This window comes from Athene cunicularia (assembly GCF_003259725.1).
Source record: "Athene cunicularia isolate RWA chromosome 5 unlocalized genomic scaffold, athCun1 chr5_part2, whole genome shotgun sequence".
NCBI classification, from domain to species: domain Eukaryota; kingdom Metazoa; phylum Chordata; class Aves; order Strigiformes; family Strigidae; genus Athene; species Athene cunicularia.
This window is the reverse complement of record NW_020799102.1, coordinates 7,941,734-7,959,415: the sequence shown is the minus strand read 5'-3', so window position 1 is coordinate 7,959,415 and position 17,682 is coordinate 7,941,734. Positions and strand designations below refer to the sequence as shown.

The 17,682-nt window shown below is 37.9% G+C and overlaps 1 protein-coding gene across 1 annotated transcript in view; it reads left to right on the top strand.

Moving 5' to 3' along the window:
* Positions 1-822: 822 nt before the first annotated feature.
* Positions 823-17,682, top strand: part of MUC5AC (mucin 5AC, oligomeric mucus/gel-forming) — a 40,107-nt gene continuing 23,247 nt past the window's right edge. Inside the window, exons 1-18 of the mRNA XM_026850182.1 lie at positions 823-895; positions 2,824-2,895; positions 4,562-4,630; positions 5,620-5,881; positions 6,876-6,990; positions 7,455-7,545; positions 7,927-8,039; positions 8,540-8,756; positions 9,104-9,229; positions 10,254-10,371; positions 11,241-11,379; positions 13,108-13,218; positions 13,641-13,710; positions 14,446-14,583; positions 14,668-14,832; positions 15,373-15,467; positions 16,491-16,617; positions 17,174-17,429. Coding sequence (XP_026705983.1) covers positions 823-895; positions 2,824-2,895; positions 4,562-4,630; positions 5,620-5,881; positions 6,876-6,990; positions 7,455-7,545; positions 7,927-8,039; positions 8,540-8,756; positions 9,104-9,229; positions 10,254-10,371; positions 11,241-11,379; positions 13,108-13,218; positions 13,641-13,710; positions 14,446-14,583; positions 14,668-14,832; positions 15,373-15,467; positions 16,491-16,617; positions 17,174-17,429 — 2,357 coding nt within the window. The remainder of the gene's footprint in view (positions 896-2,823; positions 2,896-4,561; positions 4,631-5,619; positions 5,882-6,875; positions 6,991-7,454; positions 7,546-7,926; positions 8,040-8,539; positions 8,757-9,103; positions 9,230-10,253; positions 10,372-11,240; positions 11,380-13,107; positions 13,219-13,640; positions 13,711-14,445; positions 14,584-14,667; positions 14,833-15,372; positions 15,468-16,490; positions 16,618-17,173; positions 17,430-17,682) is intronic.

Sequence of the window (17,682 nt, the reverse complement as noted above, 5' to 3'; positions counted from 1 at the left end):
TCCTAAGATAAGGAACATTCCAAAGGACATTCTTGCAAATCAGTCTTTCTGTGTCTCTAGGAACAGCAATCACAAAGAAAATCTATATTTTTTTTATTGTAGGTAGAATCAAATAATTTGTCGTGGTGAAATCTTGTTTACTCAGAAGAGAAACAGCTGAAGCAACATGAAAACTGCTCATGTGAGAGGAGGAAACCCTCAAGAAAAGGTCCATATTACTCCAGTGCTGAAGGATTTTCACTGTGTAGTCCTGTGTTGTGCCTGGTCTGTGAATAAGTGCTGACCTTAGACAGTGTTTGATTTGTCCATTTTCACAGGCAAAGCAGCTACATAGATAAGTGCAAACTCATTTAAAAAATCTGTGTCAGATGGAATTTCTTTGCATTTTTTGAGAAGTTAAGTTTCCATCATTTATCATAAGGAGGAAAATTTTAAAAAGTGAAGTAATTCATTCCAAGCTCCTGCTCAAAAGTCACTCAGAAGTCTCTTAAATTGTATTTATCCCATAATATATAACGATTTGGGAAGACTAAGCCTGAGCAAAAATTCTTCCTGCTCACTTCTTGACATTTCATCAAAAAGACCTGTAGAAAGAAGACTCCTCCTAGAGTGCAAATACCTTAGGGAAAGTAGGAGCATCCTCTATTTACCTGTGTACCTGCAAAGGAAAACTAAAATGTCTGAAGCCCCACCTTTTAAAAACCTTGTGAAACAATCTGGGAACTGAGCCAAAACCTACTCTCTCACTATATAAGACTCAGGAGCAGACAGGTATTTCCTCAGAGGCAGGTTGTTCGGTAGTTCCTACCGGACTTCCAGAAGATGGGCACAGGTGGTGGGACGCGAATACCACTATGGATATTAGTACTAGCACTTGCCTTCATACAGATCAAAGGTAGGAAGATTCACTTGCTTGGCGTTTTTACTGTTTTAAAGAATTTATAACTTGCTTCGGATTTTGAAACTTTTTTTTCTTGGCTTTGTGAAGTTAATGAACCTGTTACCTTTATGCAAGATTTTCTTTTCTGTTACAAATACTTTCCTTCCTAAGAAGAGCAAATTAACTGCCTGGAAAGTTTATACTGTAGTCCATGCTCTCAGCCTATTTTCTCCAGTTGAAATCTGGAACAGCTCCACTGAATTCAGTGGAATTCACATTTCTACCAAAATGCTTCAAGATTTTGCATTTAGCTTTTGATGTCCACTTCAAGGTGGTACAGAATTTCTAAATGCACAAACCAAAAGGTGCAGAAGTGGCTTTAGGAAGAAACAGATCGGTGGAGTCTCTCTGCATGCACTATTAAAGGTTTTGTTTTATCAGCTGATGATACAGTATTGGAAAAAGGAGAGATATTGATGAAAAGCACTGGACAACAGATTTTAAAAGTTCACCTATTCTTGCACAGGAGATTGCATAAAAGCTTAGAGCACAGGTTTGTTTTTTGATGGGGTGAAAACAAATAGAGTTGCCTTAAATATTCTAAGAGCCCACTTAGTACTCACAGATGACTGGAAATCCTTTTTATCTATCCTTCACCTGTTAATTTCCCTTAAAGTTTAAGGTAACAACAATGTTCGTTTTTAGTGCATTGTGACCTCAGGCACAGATCTTGTTGTGTTATTTTACTTTTTCGTGCTTCCAGGTAATTCCACACTAACACGTTAAAAAGTCGTAGTGTCAAAGAACAGCCCATCAAAAGAGTAGCTGTAGCATTACCACAGCATGCAATGGAACTGAGAATCTGTTATGCATGTGGCATGAGGGAGGGTGTTGGAATCATACAGTGCACGGAGAGACAAGCACAAAGCTCACTGAGGCCAGGCAGTGGAGGAGAGGAGCCCAGAAGCACTGAATGGTTCATAGCTTAAAAATGGGCACAATGTGTCCTTCCAATACCAGGGGCAGACGATCTGCTGGTGCAAAAAGGAAGGGATTTAGGGAGCTCCCTGCAGCTCTGATTTCAACTTTAGCTGCTCTAGCAGTGCTACCCACAGACTACCCTTGGTGTGGGATGCAGCAGAGGGTAAGCCTGCCTTTTCGGTGTTCTCTGGCCAGCATAGCCTCCCCTGCGACCTGCCCTCTGACAAACTCTCACTGAACAGTGCATTAAAAACCCCTCTGGCCCCTGCAGATTTTGTGTGTATTCCTATTCTGATGCTGCAGTGGAATGCAATGAAAAATGGTTTCTTTGCTGAGAAAAAATGTTTTGCTTTGGGGCAAAATCAAGTCATAAATGGATCTATTGGAAAGACCTATTTCTTTCTGTGCATTTTTTTTTCTTATGCTGCTTATTACAAAGAGTGCTTGAAACTGTAAAAGATGGAGTAACTTTGGCTTTCAGTAAGAGAGCACAAAGATCAGTCCTCTAACTCCAAAATGAATTCTTCCTGTACAAAAGGGACATATTTTTAAAGCCCTCTGGCTAGAGAAAGGGTTTTACTGGTGCTTAAAGCACACAGTGATCATAAAAATTAAGAAAATGAAGTTCTTTATCTGAAAAGCTCATAATGGCATCCAGGGGTACTGTGACAATAACAGAATAATGATCCGCTCAAATTATTACAGGCATGTTTATGATGGCTTCCCTGCAGCAATTTATTAGAAAAAAAAAAAAATAAAAAAAAAATGAAGGAGTATATGGCCTTGATGGTTGCATGTAACACAGGTCCTGATGCAAATCTGACCTTCTCCACATGAACATAGCTTTGTTGATTTTTGATACACTGACTGTTGCATGTTTAAACAGATATAATTGAGAAATGATGAGGCAACTCAAGAAAATTAGACATTAACATTTTCCTCCTCCCCTCTTCTTGGTGCAGTTCAAGCCCAGGATTATGAACAACAAACAAAATCAAACTATGCTTCTCCACCCCTCCTGCAGCGACAAAATTGTAAGTATTTTTCTGCTGATCTATTTCTAAGTTTTTGTCTCAAGTTGATAAAGAGTAAAATTTCTTATTCCTAGCTGGAATATAATTTCCCTTCATCCCCCGTCCGTCCTGTCCCATCTCGTCCCCACACCCACCCCCCCCAAAAAAAAAAAAGAGAGAAATCCTCTGTACAATACATCCAATTCCCAGCCAATCTCTGACTGCTCTAAACTGGAGAACTTCCTCTGAGTTCTGGCCCAGTGGATCTGGTCTTCTGATACGATACAGTTATCTAATCTTTAACGTCATGAAAGGTACATACGTTTTATCTAAAAGTGTATTTTCAGAAGAGGCGTGTGTATACATACATATCGCCAAGGTACTTGATAGTAGGTAATAAAAGACACATCTTTTAAGCTGTGTCAAGATGACTGCATCACTCATGAGAGAATAAGAAAACTAAGTACGTTAAACAGCACAAAAATTAAACACTACAAGATCATGCATAACTGTACAGAACAAACACCATTACTGTACAGATCAAAATAAGGGTGGAAGAATACAATGCTGATTGGTATATTAGTGATAACAGGCTGAAACGATTAATCACTAAGCCTGTCCTGCAATCTGCAATTTGTGAGGTCACTAGCTGGTAAATAAAAGTGATAAACCCAAACTGGAAGTGTACCATAAATTAATTAATAACAGTGAGTGCATTTAATTGTTGGAACAGATTGTCAAGGAACGCAATATGTGTGCTTTCCGTTAAAATCCTTGTATCAAGACTAAATGACATGGTCTTTCTAAAACACATATTTATCTTAGTGATATCTTTTTTTTCTAAACGCAGAAGTTAATGGCTGTTATAGCACAATCTACAGTTTGGAATTAATAAAATTCTACAATTTGAGTACTTTCAAGGGACAATGAATTCCTCAGACTCTCATGTTAAGAACATCACATTACAGGTTCTCTAAGTGACTCTATCCCTTTCATTGCTGGATCCAAAGAGAAAACATTGGATTTGGACATGGAAAATTTAGGACTGGATTGTACCAATAGAAGTCTTTGCAAGAAATGCAAATGATTGAAGTTTCACAGAATTTAAACAGCTTCTTAAAAAAAAAAATCTGCTTAGAGTTGCTTGTGCAAAAGTACGTGTCTTGGCACAAAGAAAGATAACAGCTTCAGAAAAAACAAACAAACAAACAAACAAACAAAAAAAACCAAAAAACAAAACAACCAACAACCAGTTCCTGTTTCTCATCCTCAGCTTCTAATATTCTTCAGTAACTTTCTTCTTGTAAGTGTACTGAGAGGCAAAGATTCAGGCATAGACATTAGTACTGCTTTTTCTGCATTGCTATTACAACACTGTGCTCCAAGGATCACATTGCTCCTTTTGAGTTCAGAACACCTGGGCCAGCATCAGATGGGAGTCTTGAACAAATAATAGAAGAAAACACGACAGCCAAAGAGCATGGTCTTTGGGATCTGGCTTTAGTGAAATATAGAGAAAGACAAACCACAAAGCACTGTGTAAAAACCACCAATAAAATCTTGTGGAAACTCTCCCCTGGCTTGTAACTAGTAGTAGGAAATGTTAATCACTAAAGAGACTAGGCAATCTCTATTCGTTTTGTAGGACTTCTATTAAGATTAAACTTGATCATTTTTTCCTCCTTAGATTTTCCACCAGCTTCGAAATCCCAAGTGAAAATCATTCCACCTCTTCCAAACACACTGAAAGTAAAGGGTAAGTTAAACAAATGTCACGGCTCAGATCTTGTTGATCACACAGGTAGAGCATGGAGAGACAAAAGAGATCAATAAATTGTGTAAGATCCTTTAGCATCACAGAATAAAAAATGAACAAGGAAACTAGTCACTTTCTCAGGTAAGAAGGATAATCTAAATGTGACTCCAGCATTCAGCCTGCATTTTGTTGATATGATGCAGCTGTTGAAAAAAATTATTTGGAAAAAATTTATTTTATATATATATATATATATAAAAAAAATAATACTGGGATAAATCATGCACAATATCTCCAGTAAAGAGAGGGAAATACTAATGTGTTCAAAGCACTGGTGAGACCCCTCATCTAGGGTATAGAGTACAATTCTGACTAGCCATGTTCAAGCAGGATAAGTGTAAATCTGGAAGAGATGCAGAGAGGGACTTTGAGGATAATCAGGGAGATAGGAGAACATATCTATTCTATAGGAGAGATAAGTGATTTCTATAATGGGTGCGGGGAGGAACAGGGAGGTGGAACCCCTTCAGAGTGTAATACTGGCACAAGAACAACCAGGCATACATGAGACAGGAATACGTTTTGGAAGATGCTGGCAAAAGTCTTTCAACCATTCAAAGACTGCAGCTATGAGTGACCTTCCCTAGTCAGAGTACCAGATAGTTTTAAACTAACTTTAAAGTGTTTTTATGGTGAAACTTTAGAGTTCATACATTTAGGAGAGGATTTATAGTATATGGCTGTCAGCAGAACCAGAGCATTGGACGTAGGAGCCTGGGAGGTCTCTTTCGATCTTAGGCCCTATATCCCTGTGCAAAACAGATTAAACAAATAACAGATCGATAAACAAATAGCTTGACAAGAAGGAAAACAGAAGATGGGCTTTTTGAACAGAGGTTAGTGAAAGAAATAAAAGGGGAAAAGCAACTAAAGGGAGGGTATCTACAGCAAATTACAGAAAATTCTTACTGCTTATTTTGAATCCACAGCTGGCAACCCCTCTCACAATGGCCGTGTGTGCAGCACATGGGGTAACTTCCACTACAAGACCTTTGACGGGGACATCTTTTACTTCCCTGGGGTCTGCAATTATATCTTTGCATCCAACTGCAAATCTCCCTATGAGGACTTCAATGTCCAGATTAGGCGTACAGTGGTGGAAAATTCTACTCTGATCACTCACGTCATCATGAAGCTGGAAGGAGCAGTGATTGAACTGACCCCTGGCTCGATCCTGTTTGATGGCAAAACGTATGTTCATAACTTGAGACTACCCTCACTGCTCTTATTCCCAGTGGGCTCTTTGATCAAGCATCCCTTTCCCTCATCTGATCTCACATTGCTCCCAAGCAGCTTGAGGGTCAGTTCCTTCCTGAAGTACCAACAAGAATAAGAGGGCCTGGCAGTCAGCTAAGTGCCGCTTCTGCAGATTACCCCTCTGTCCATTTTGATCAGATGAGCTATATCCCAGATGCTGCCCCATTGCTACAACTGTGTATCTATATATATACAATTGATTTATGAGCTGGATTCAGTCAAAGTGTTAGGTTTTTGCACCCTTTAAGTTTCTATTTTCCATTAATTTTACCAGAACAAGATCCTTGAGAGGAATTTTTGTCCTTACACCGAACAGTATGCAGCCTGTACCTGCAACCATTTAAAATAAGCTAGTCTGGAGACTTGCTATCTATGTGGCAATGGTATCACTGACTTTAGTGTAGGATGCGAAACCTGTCCAAAAGGCTGGTTAAATATTTGGGCAGCTATCCCACAGTGACTTGTGTATTATAGCAGCTATGTACAGTGAGCTAGCCTAGAGGTTAGCTTGGGTACACCTTTTTGAGTGACACTCATGTCACAGAAAGCCTAAATAGCCTATTCCTTTATTATCAAGGGCTTTAAGGAGTGAATAGCAATATCCTGAAGCGTACTACCTGTACTTTTTTGAACAGTACAACCAAAGATGCATGCCAACATTTTACCTAGCAAAACTTCATTAACAGAAATAGCTGAAAGGAACAGCAGGGAAAGCCAGGCCGATCCGTTTGCACCATGAGAAGAAACTCCATAGGCAACAGACAAAATGTTACAAACTTGTGTTGTCTGTGTTTAGTTACTGCTCTTGACTGATTTCCTCACCTATGCATGCGGAAGCTTCTCAAAGAGAATGAGAAAGGATATCAGCGTGGATACTCAATGGCTATTCTGTCCCTACCCTCACTGAATTAGAGTGATCTTTCCCCAGGGTTCAGCTGCCCTTCAGCCATATGGGAGTCTTCATAGAGAGAAGTAACAGCTATTTGAAAGTTTCTGCCAAGTTAGGACTGACCTTCCTTTGGAATGAAGAGGATGCCCTCCTGGTAAGAGAACATCCGAAACACGGTAGAAAACCTGTATTTTGAAAACAGGCTGTTTAGATATTTGCAGCCTTAATCAGCCAGGCGGGTATTAGTTACTTTTGAATTTGTGTCCTTTTTTAGAGTATTGTTCTGTCTTCCAGTCTTCTCTCAACTTTCCTTTTTTTCCCACCAAGCTCAGCTCAAGATCAATAGAACCCCAAATATAACATTCCCACCTCACAGCAAAGTACTCCTCAGATTCCAAACCTTTGATCTTCACAGCCCCAGGACTAGAATAAAATCAAGTTTTTCTTGGTGTTCACTGCTCTTCCCAATGGTACCTACCTTGTTACCACACAATACAGCCTGCACAGCATACAGATGTCAAATTTTGAGTACATAAACAATATTGATGTAGGCTGTGTTCCTAACCATCAAGACTGACAATACTATGAACCTAAGCTCTCTTTCCTCTTTACTTTTAGGTGGAACTAGACAAAAAATACGCCAATCAAACTTGTGGACTTTGTGGGGACTTCAATGGAATTCCAGCTAGCAATGAATTTTTTTCAGAGAGTAAGTCATAAAAAGCATTATTAAGTATTGGAACTTTGTTTTTTCTTCTTTCAGCACTGTACTGTAACACAGTCTGTGGGCTGTATTAACTGAAAAATTAGTGATACTTTTTTATGTATTTCTAAGATGTCAGTTTATATATAGAGTCAGGGCTTTGAGATGTATTAGACTTCTTCCATCACTGTTAGATCTTTTAATATCTGCCACATGCAGCTTTTTACTTGTTTTCAATAGTTAGGATCCATATATACCTTCTTCACCTCCTTTCTTCTTTCATATTATAGTGATATTTCTTAGTAATCACTGTTCATGTCATAGCAGATAATGTCACAAAATATCTCCATGTAAATATTATTCTAATATTTGGACTGCTTCTTACAGACACAAAACTGACTCCTATACAGTTTGGGAATAAGCAGAAGATGGATGGACCCACAGAGCAGTGTGCTGATCCTATTTCTCCTGATGTTCCGACAAGCTGCTCAACTGAATTTGTAAGAACCTCTCTCTCAAAATTTTTTTTCTCAGTGTAAAATACATTCTCTCTGTCTTTCGGGAAAATTTATTAGAATCAGAAAAAAAAAATAGCATGAATATGACTCAACTGTAGGTCTGGAAAGAAAATTTTTCTAATTTTTTTTTTTTTTGTCATTGTTAAAATAAATGGTAAAAAGTGGCATTCCCCTTTCAGTGAGAAGACTGGATATTTTCATGAAAGATAAATTCTTAAGGATAAGATAAGGATATCTTTATACAAAGAAACTGTATAATGCTTGGGAAGTCACCTGAGCTGAAAGGAACTCAAGATAGGGGAGTTAACCAAAGGAGTTCCATGTGTACTTGCCCTGTTATTATACTTTTCCCTAAACATCTGCTTATGGCTACTGTAGGTTTCTGGACCAGATGGACCTTTGGTTTGTTCTGCTACATGCCTTAAATAATTAGTTTGATATTTTCTAAACACTGGTTCTACCTTCTCTATTTTCCCTCCTAGGCTTCTATCTGTGAGACAGTATTAACCAGTAAAGCATTTACAAGCTGTAATGCACTTGTGAACGTTCAGGACTACATTGAAACTTGCATACAAGACCTATGCCACTGTGACAGCTCCATGGCTGACTTCTGCATGTGCAACACCTTTGCTGAATACTCCCGGCAGTGCGCTCATGCAGGTGGACAGCCTCTGAACTGGAGAACCTCAGAACTGTGCCGTAAGTATCTCAAGAAGGGACTTTCACCTGTGCTTACTACCCATATCTAGTGAAGTTCAAATATGTGTCCTTTCTCCCAAAGAAGACATCCATTTAAAGATGCATGCAATTTTCACGCAAATCAGTTTTAAACCTGAGCATATTCAAGACATTGGGAATATGGAATTTTAGAGGATTTTGCATTACTAAGGGTTTTTAATATATATCAGAAAGTTTAAAATGTTTCATCCTCCACTTGGATCAGGATTTCCCATTACAGCTTGACAGAAAACTTCCTAAATTGCAAATACTGTTTTCTCAACATTTCAACGGAAAAGTCAGCATTATAACACTATTTCTACTTTCAGCCAAATTATGTCCTTTCAACATGCACTACCAGGAGTGTGGCTCCCCCTGCTCTGACACATGCAGCAACCCAGAGCGGTCTGAACTCTGTGAAGATCATTGTACAGATGGCTGCGTCTGTCCTCCAGGCAAGTTTATTTCCTGCCCTCTTCTCATAGCCAAAACTGCCAGAACACTTACCTGTACACATTTAACAACTTCCGTACCCTGTGTCACTCTCATCATGTCATTGCTGTTATTATCATCAAAGTAATTGCTACATTTCTTCCTGGGTACACATGCACCATTTCTATTCAGGTTACTAAAAATACCCTTTTAAACAACAAATGCGTCCGAGACATGGACATAATGACTGAACTGAAAATGAGATACTTTGCTCCTAATAATAAGGGGATAAGTCTTCAACTCTCAGCATCTATATTCAGTTCACAGAAAGTATGTCATGTTTTATCACGTTTTGCCCACAATGATAACTTCTGGTGTTAGCAAAGCTGTCTGGTTCCCCGAATTACCAAAGCCTACCTGTCCAGTGCTGCGTGCCTAAACAACAGGTAGTTGAGGGAGCACTAAGAAATGTATAAAATCTGGCACTTCAGAGAGCTGAATATCAGTACAAGACAAACAATGCAAATGTGTTCTCTTTGTGTAAGCTTACTTCTGGGGCTGAGAACTGCTGGTGTTGTGAGTGACTGTATGGTAGGATCCTTGCAGCTCTTCTGCCTATCCTCCATATGTCTCACAGAATTCACCACCACTGTTTTGTATAACATGACTTCTCTTAGATAATCCTCTGCCTTTGGGTCTAAAAATATTTACTGTACAAATATGTCCCTAGGCAGTCTTACAAACGGTTCATCTATTTCACCTCATTATCTAGTAATTTTAATCCTTCTTCCATTCTAAAGAAGTCCATAACAGAAAAGTACTTCCCTAGAGGTCTCTCTTGATCACCCTAAGATTTTAGATAGGCTTCAATGGAATATAGCCCTTCAATCCCTACACGGCTGGCATCCTATTATTTTAAAGTACTTTCTATTCATTTTCTGTATAATACAGAAGAAATGGAAAATGCTTTCAGGCATGTACCAGATATGTGTACAAAAGCAGGTTCTGCAGTGTACAGAATGAGTAACAGACCATTTTTTTCCCTAGGAATGGTATTTGATGACATTAATGGTGCTGGCTGCATTCCCCGTAAAAAATGCCACTGTACCTACGAAGGTGAAACTTATGCTCCTGGTGCCTCCTTCTCATCTAAATGCAGATCATGGTAACATACTCCCTTTCTCATTTTTAACATGCATTACCAGAACATTTTGAAGACAGGGGAAAATTACTAATTTCCCCTTAAAAAGAAATTAAGAACTACTTATCAACCAAAATTCCTTGATTACACATTTTTAGAGGATACTTACATGCTTGTTTTCTCCTCCCACTTGGAAGCAAAAATTTTAGTTTAGATATAAGTATTTCAATTTCAAGACCAATCAATTAAAGGAAAAAAATCAAATTCAAATACTGGAGGTGTTTAAAAATGTGAATTACTGTGTTAGGTCCTTTGCAGCATTGCAGTCTACTACTAGGATGCTCATGTAAATGCTATGGAGGTTGTGACATTTAGGAACGTGTTGCATTAGACAGTGGGAGATCACATTTGAGAGGCATGTTTGACAGATATGATATATACATTTTTAATATCACTATAATTACTGAAGTATTACTGCCTAAGCGTATGCAAATGGACCTATCTATCCATGAATACAAACATGCATGAACTACAAACTATACATGAACTACAAACATGCATGGTATTTTACAAGAAATACTTAACATGTTGAAGCTTGAGCCATGTTAATGGAGATGGGGGGCAATCCTTCACATGCAGCAGAATGGATGCCAGATTCACCAGGACTGAATTCTGTCCAAAGACTGGAAATGTACAGCAATATATATAAAAAAATATCTCTAATATAAATGTGCCTGTCCCATACTCATTCTGACATTTCAGAACAATGTCACTTTCTTTGACAGTATGATCCGTGTTTCAAGAGGAAAATTAAGGCATCAACGGCCCTTACTGTCTCTTATTTCATTTTCACTTGCATTACCCAAGTTTACTAAATGCCTTCTTCATTTCAGTACCTGTGTTGGAGGTGAATGGTCTTGTATCACCCAGTCATGCCCTGGGACTTGCAGTATTGAAGGAGGCTCCCACATTTCAACATTTGATGAGAAATACTATTCCTTCTTTGGAGACTGTAGCTATGTCCTAACCAAGGTAAAAATAAGTCACAATCCTTGCTAAAGCAATATGTTAAAGGAAAAGGTTTTTATTATATATAACATTGTTTAATTAAAGGTGCTGGATATCACATCAACTCTCTGAAACTTAGCAGGTCAACATGGAGTCTTAAATGGATTTCAGGGGAGTTCTCTGTTAGGGTTATACTAAGTAGACGTATTGTAGTAGATTTGTATTCTCTGATTATTGTTTAAGAATTGCACTGAGTTTTTAGGTTCTATGAAACAATCTCCATGCTTCCCATAAACTTCTAAATTAAATATTGCCTGTCTGGTGTTTTATAACTGCCTCCTTCTGAGCAATGTGTTTATTATATCCATTGGTACTGTCTTTTTTGTCACAGTTAATATAGTTCAATGGCTTATTTGATTAACAGTATTCATAATGGAATTATTATTGTTGTTATTATTATTATTATTATTATTATTATTATACAGAATTCATGTAAGAGGAGTTATTTCATTAAGGTGATCAGCCTTCCAAACAGTCTTTCCCAGTAGACATAGAAGACTAGAGTTTAAAGGGAACACACCAAGAAGTCATGCATGTATTCTAAATATTGATGAATTACAAAAGCATCTAAGATTTCCTGCAGTTTTTAGTTTAGTAGGGACTGAATTCTGAGTAAATGCATCTAAAATAATGACTACAAATTTGCAGATTTCAGAATTCTAGGTAAACAATTTTCAGAAATAAAATCTGTCCTCAAAAATCTCAAATTGAATGTTACCAAGAAAGACAACCATAAAAACAGAAAAGAGGTAGAATGAGACAATTCAGAAATAGATTAGACTAAATCAATGAAACTTTTAAATGAGATTCACAAGCACTGGGCTTGATGCACAATGAAATCAGACTTACATGTTAAACTTCCCTTTTGTCACCAACACATAAAAAGAGATTTTCAGAGGCTCTGGAGGCACAGAAAACCCTTAAAGTTGGCAAAAAAAAGGTCAAAAAGCCCCCAATTTCAACATTAAATTTCCAGATGGCTGTAATTATGCATCTGAGCTGTCCTCAATCTTTATTATGTCAAGAAAATGGTAAGACACATTCAGAACCACAGCCTTCTGCATGTTTCCCTGCAACGTCTTGGCCATTATGCATACTTGGAATAAGCTCACAGAACATGATCTAATGAAAATCAGACCCATGAGAAAAAAAAATAATTTTTCCTTTATTCTGTAATTTAGTGAACAGTGGTTTTAGCTTAACTTTCTGCTATGAGAGGATATGTAAATGCATATTTCCTGCCTGTTAAAAGATTGTCCAAATCACCAGGCTCTTTGGTAATCTGTTCAGTGCAGAAGAGACTGGAAAATTTTCTCTTCCAGGTAAACACCATAACCAATGGGCAAGAATGGCACACTTCCTTCTTCTTCTCTAGTGTATTAAACTAGTATTACCTAAACAGTAGGAACGACTATTACCTAAACATTAAGAAGTTTTAATGTTCAGCTTAATATGTCTAACTTGCTCTTGAGTGTCAGAAGTAAGGGATAACTTCCACTGTGCAGACTGCATGAATGCCAGCTTGCTTGGTGACTCTCTGCATGTATGTAAGAACATATAAGCAGAAAGAAGAGGAATACATATTTTTAAAGACTCACTTTATTGAGAATGCCATTTGAGTGTGAATCTTTTTAGCATAACAATATTTTAATATAACAAATCCTTTTAACAATATATTTTGTTCTCTTCTAGCTCTGTGACAGCAATGAATTCACTGTTCTGGGAGATATCCAAAAGTGCGGCCTGACTGACACTGAGACATGCCTCAAGGGTATAGCTGTCAGCCTGAGTGGAGGACAAACTGTAAGTAGCAAATGTAGACACCTAACACTCTACAGGGATGTTTTCAAAGCTTAATAGACAAGTAGTCTGCAAATGACACATAACAGCACAGACAAGAAATCTGCACTGAGTTTTCTGTTTTATCTCATTTGAACTTCATTTATAAAGAAAAATTAAGAATAACATAGGTACATTGGAAGTCAAGATACTAGTAGTTTTCTGTCATTTAGTTATCTCTGGGATTTTGCCTGTTTGTTTTGACAGACAATGGACCACAGTAACAAAGATTGAAGAAATAGTATAGGAATCTGAACATCACCCCAGTCTCCTCCCACATTTTTCTTTTTCTCCTTTATCCTGAACAATACAAGATAGAAAATATTTGGAAGGTGTTTTACCTTTTCTAAATATGTTTGATAATCATTGTCTTTTCTTGTGGACAGAACATTGTGATCCAGCCTTCTGGCAGTGTATTTGTGAATATGATCTACACACAGCTGCCATTCTCTGCAGGTAAGTTCCTCTGAAAAACTTCTGTAATATTTCTGGGTTTGACTTTAAAATGTTATTACATCAATTAATCTAAAGCCAAATTCTACCACTGGTTACACTGCAGAAAACCCAAGGTACTCCCATAGAGCACAGTCTCTCATTTTTAAAGTAATAGGGTTTGCCTATTTTAGCAAAATTATGGTCTCATTTTAGCAAAATTATGGTGTCGTTTTAGTGATATCTAATTAAATGGAGATTCAATTCAAACAAATAGCATCACTGCACACTTAGAGATGTAAACATTGCCATATGTGAGGAAAGAAAAATTCTGATATGCAACAAGATTCCAATATCTGAAGTTGTTTAGTTGCCTATGTTGCCTCTGTCCCTTGGCACAGATCCATCACTGGAGAGTTACTCTCAAACCAGTTCTTCTCAGGTATTACTTCACCTGAACAGAAAGCAAACCATGAAAGGACAGAATAAGTCCAGGTTGGAGTCTAACACTGAATAATGATACATCATTTTCATCAAGCTAAAACAGCTGACAGAAATAATTTTATACATTTGTTGTTTAGGGTAAAGACAGCCTGTTTTGGTGCTGGATACGAAATCCTGTGTGGATCATTTTTCCCCCAGTTCTTCAGAAATTAGGATCGTATCAAACACAGCTGTAGATTCCCTCTATATGAGGAACAGTCATTTCAACTGCTCATCTCATATGAAATTATAACTCTTATGTCCTTACATCCCTAGCGAATGTCACCATCTTCAGACCATCATCTTTCTTCATCATTCTGCAAACTACCTTTGGTCTTCAGCTACAGGTTCAGCTTGTGCCTCTCATGCAAGTTTTTATCGACTTAGACCCATCACATAAAGGGCAGACCTGTGGTAAGTGATCTTATAGTAACAACTGCCTTCATCAGTATGCTTCATCCTGTAGGAGACTTTCACTGCCCATCTGCTTCCTTTTAGGTCTCTGTGGAAACTTCAATGACATACAGACAGATGATTTCAAAACCACCAGTGGTGTAATAGAGGGTACTTCAGCTGCCTTTGGCAACACTTGGAAAACTCGGGCTGATTGTCCTGATGCTAAAAATACCTTTGAGAACCCCTGTACCGTCAGCATACAAAATGGTAAGCTCAGCATACAGTAAACCACTCTTTTAAGATGGAAAGAAGGGATAAGCTGATCAGCCACCAAACATTCAGCCAAAATAACAGTGGACCATTTGCACACAGTTTTCCTCAGTTGACACTAGAAGACTTCAATGGATAAATAATACCTAGGATAATATTTTGGATCTTCAAAAATATTCCTTTGGATAAAGAAAGCAAGCAAGTGGTTTTTCCAGCTCGCTTAAGGGAAACTGGAGCCATACAGCGATTGAAGTAGCATATTTTTAATTCACATATATGAACCTTCTTCTTCAAAATTCAGCTAAGGATGTCTTAGTTTATTCCATGACAACTACCATGAATTAAGAGCATTCAGTTTATGAGGAGTTCATACTTCTGTATAGAGGAAGTGAAAGACTGTTTTTCAGCAAATGTAGAACTGAATTTCATTATAAACTTAAGCTTCTGCAATTTCCCAGCAGGAAGTACAGTTACACTGAGACAAGAGTTTGGACAATGAAGTGCAATAGAAATTCTTACCATGTTTTCAATTCACAGACCAGTATGCGCAGCACTGGTGTGGACTGCTCTCTGATACCATGGGACCTTTTGCTGAATGTCACTCAACAGTGAATCCAGAAGTTTACGAGAAGGTACTCAGCTTTTATATTTTTCCCATTTAAAAGAAAAGTACTCAGATTTCTGATACTAACACCTCAGAGAATGACTTGCCAATTGGGAGGAGTTGCATTCAAGACAGTTCTTTTCAATCCAATGGTTCATTTTTATCTACACATCATAATAATTACTCCTTTGTAAAGGTACCTTTCTTTCCATTCCCAGGAGGATAAACTTACAGGTGTATTCCTGTAGCCCATAGTTTTAGGCACTAACCTAAATGCCTAAGCTAGGAACTTGGACTCCCTGGACTCCTTACCAGGTCAAAGGACAAAAGCCATCCCTCTCGAGATATAAGGAAAGCTTTAGACAGAATCTCAACTAGCACTTCACTTAGTTGTTTTGAACTGCTCTCAGAAGGCTTTTGCATATATCCAAGGACAGGGCAATAAAAGTCTGTAAGAAGCAGTGAAGAGATTTAGATAAGATGTGAACAAAAAGGTTCCAGGATTTCAAGGTGATGAAGCTCTGGAACAGAGTGTCTGTGAACTTTACAAAGTCATCCTGTTACTGGAAATCTGTAAGACTGTGTTCAACTAACATCTTCTGGAATGACATTATAGTGACCTTGCCCGGCATAGCAGCACATTAAATGACTGCTGGTTTTCTTTGTCCCTCTGATGCAGAGAGCCCAAGCTCCTAAGCCTAAACCTAGAAGTTGTGTGGAATCAAACACTCTCTACTTGTTCTAATTATGTATGGCACAGTGGCTACAAACTGGAAATAGTTGGGAAACCTACCAACACCTGAAAAAGTAAAAAATAACAAGAAAAACAGCTTAAAATTGTGGACCTCTAATTACTCTCTCCTTGCAAAGAATCTTTTTTAAAAGCGCTCAATGAAATCTTCAAATGACAATAGGCATATGTTCATTTATGCCTATGGATTACACTCGCCTTTAGCTCTAATGAACAGGACACTGTAAAAGCTATAGAGTGCCATGGCTTTGATACACCAATCTGATGATCTTATGATCTTATGTCATCCTCTGTCCCTAGAACTGCATGTTTGACACGTGTAACTGCGAGAAGAGTGAGGACTGCATGTGTGCTGCCCTTTCCAGCTACGTCAGGGCCTGTGCTGCTAAAGGAGTTCTTCTTACTGGATGGAGGAGCAAAGCCTGCAGTAAGTTTTATATCTCTTTGCCTCTTGAAAATGATCATCCAAAAGGTCTGACACAGAAGCTCTCAGGAATTCCCACAGTATATTGTGTTAAACTGTGTTTTAAGTAGAGCATTGAGTTTCAAGAATTTGCAAAGGAAGGGAATACCATAAAAGATGAACAGTAAGCAGGGAGAAATATAAAATAGAGGCTTTGTTAGATTTCTTGATCAGAACCAGCAGAAACCTCATGGACCTCAGTACCCTTGCAACAGGAATAAAATAAATAGGCTATTTCTCAATTTGACAAAAAATATAAAAATAACAATGAAGAAAAACCACACTGTGCATTAATATAATGGATTTTTTTTCTTTTTTTAACCTGGACAAAACATTTGTCTTTGTACATTTATAGGGGAAAATTCTCTTCTAGCAGTAAAAAAAAAAAATACACTATCAAGGATATCAGTAAATCATATGTACATACATTGCTGTTTATCATATATACTTTACCTCAGATTTTATACCTACATTGATTCTTAAATTAAATACAAATGTAACTCATCTTTTTACTCTCAAGCAAAATACACCACCTTGTGTCCAAAATCTCTGAAGTACACTTACAACGTCGAATCCTGTCAACCCACCTGCCGCTCTCTGAGTGAGCCTGATGTCACCTGTAGCATCAAGTTTGTCCCAGTTGATGGCTGCACCTGCATAAATGGAACCTACATGGATGAAAGTGGCAAATGTGTGCCCGCTTCTAGCTGTCCTTGTTACTACAAAGGAATGCCTCTGTCTTCTGGAGAAGTTGTTCATGATAATGGTGTTGTCTGGTAAGTGATTTGTAAACAAAAGAGTAAGATTGGATATAGGCAATCGTGAAACTGTATATACACTGTGCAATCTAGTCAAATCGAAAGTATTTATCTCACTAATAATTTCAATATGAAATATCACAGATCTTTAAAAACTGTTAAGACTATCCATGTTTGGAAGGTTGCACTTAGACTACTACAGGAATTCAACAACCCATACTGTGCTGGGTTAGCATTCACTAACATCCACACTCCCACCCCTGTCTCTTAT